Source organism: Littorina saxatilis, linkage group LG8 (genome assembly GCF_037325665.1).
Source record: "Littorina saxatilis isolate snail1 linkage group LG8, US_GU_Lsax_2.0, whole genome shotgun sequence".
NCBI lineage: Eukaryota > Metazoa > Mollusca > Gastropoda > Littorinimorpha > Littorinidae > Littorina > Littorina saxatilis.
The window spans coordinates 39,103,969-39,105,223 of record NC_090252.1 but is presented as its reverse complement, the minus strand read 5'-3'; the positions used below and the strand labels follow the sequence as shown (position 1 = coordinate 39,105,223).

The following is a 1,255-nucleotide window of genomic DNA, read 5'->3' as shown; positions in this document are numbered from 1 at the left end:
TCACTCACGAACAACACTCACGATGCAAGACGCTGCCTTGCTAGAGTCATTCCTGCCACACCGCACTGTTCCAGCAATGCTGTCCCTGGTGGTGTGTTTGACGGTCAGTGTACTGGTGCTGTACTGTGTCCTGCTCACTTCGTACCAGTCACTGTTGTACACCCTGCAGGACAAGGTGGACCAGGTACATTGGAAGATCTTACCCCCAGTACTGTCAGAGAAACGTAAGTCCCAGTACATTGAGTCATCCGTAATCCCTGTGCAGGTCAGTGTGATGCTGTGTGTTTCTGTGACGTTCAGTGTACCGTCACTGCCGCACTCTGGAATGTTATATCCTGTAATATTAAAAACATAATTAATTTAGTTCCTTACATGAACGCACAGTCACTGATTCATCCTTCGGTTTGATAACTTGTTTTCAAAACATGTTATTATGTAACTGTCTCATGCAAACTCTCCAGAATCTCTAAATGAAACCACAATGAATTAACTCTTGAGTGATCATATACCGTTTAGTGCGTACCACTGTCTGTTTCATCAATTTTTCAAGAAATAGCTAAACGGAAGTTAATCTGATCGAGGTAGAAAAATAAACATATATATCAGGGATTAATGTATTTGAGTATACATGCATATATCAAAATACAGAATGTGTTAGCTATACTAACTTCTACAAACATGTCGGATGGTTTATCTTGTTGTAGCAATTTGCGTTAAAGATAGGAACACTGTTAACAGTGAAGTGTTCCATTTTTCAACACACTTTTCGTGACCAGTTGTGAACACTCTGTGTGACTGAATAGTGTTTACAGTGTGTGACACTGTTGCTAGTAGAAGCATACAGGATAGCAGGGGGAGAGAGAGAGAGAGAGAGAGAGAGAGAGAGAGAGAGAGAGAGAGAGAGAGAGTGAGAGAGAGAGAGAGTGAGAGAGAGAGAGAGAGTGAGTGAGAGAGAGAGAGTGAGTGAGAGAGAGAGAGAGTGAGTGAGAGAGAGAGAGAGGCTGTGAGAGAGAGAGAGAGAGAGAGAGAGAGAGAGAACAAGAACAAGAACAAGAACAAATCTTTAATTGTCTAAGGCCACAGCCCCTTACAATAGTGGTTAAAATAACAGCAATAGTATCTGCACAGTTATAAATTATAGTCACGCATAAAATTCAACAAATACATTAAAACCCTGATGACATATCACTGAACCTCATTTATAAGGGTTCGTCTCTTCTGCAGCATGAAGAACACAAATCTGCTGAAGCTGTTC

General features: G+C 41.4%; 1 protein-coding gene across 1 annotated transcript in view; it reads right to left on the bottom strand.

The window, feature by feature from the left end:
* LOC138974636 (uncharacterized) overlaps positions 1-1,255 on the bottom strand; it is a 5,687-nt gene continuing 4,432 nt past the window's right edge. Inside the window, exon 2 of the mRNA XM_070347361.1 lies at positions 1-335. Within this exon, the coding sequence (XP_070203462.1) occupies positions 1-335 (335 nt within the window). The remainder of the gene's footprint in view (positions 336-1,255) is intronic.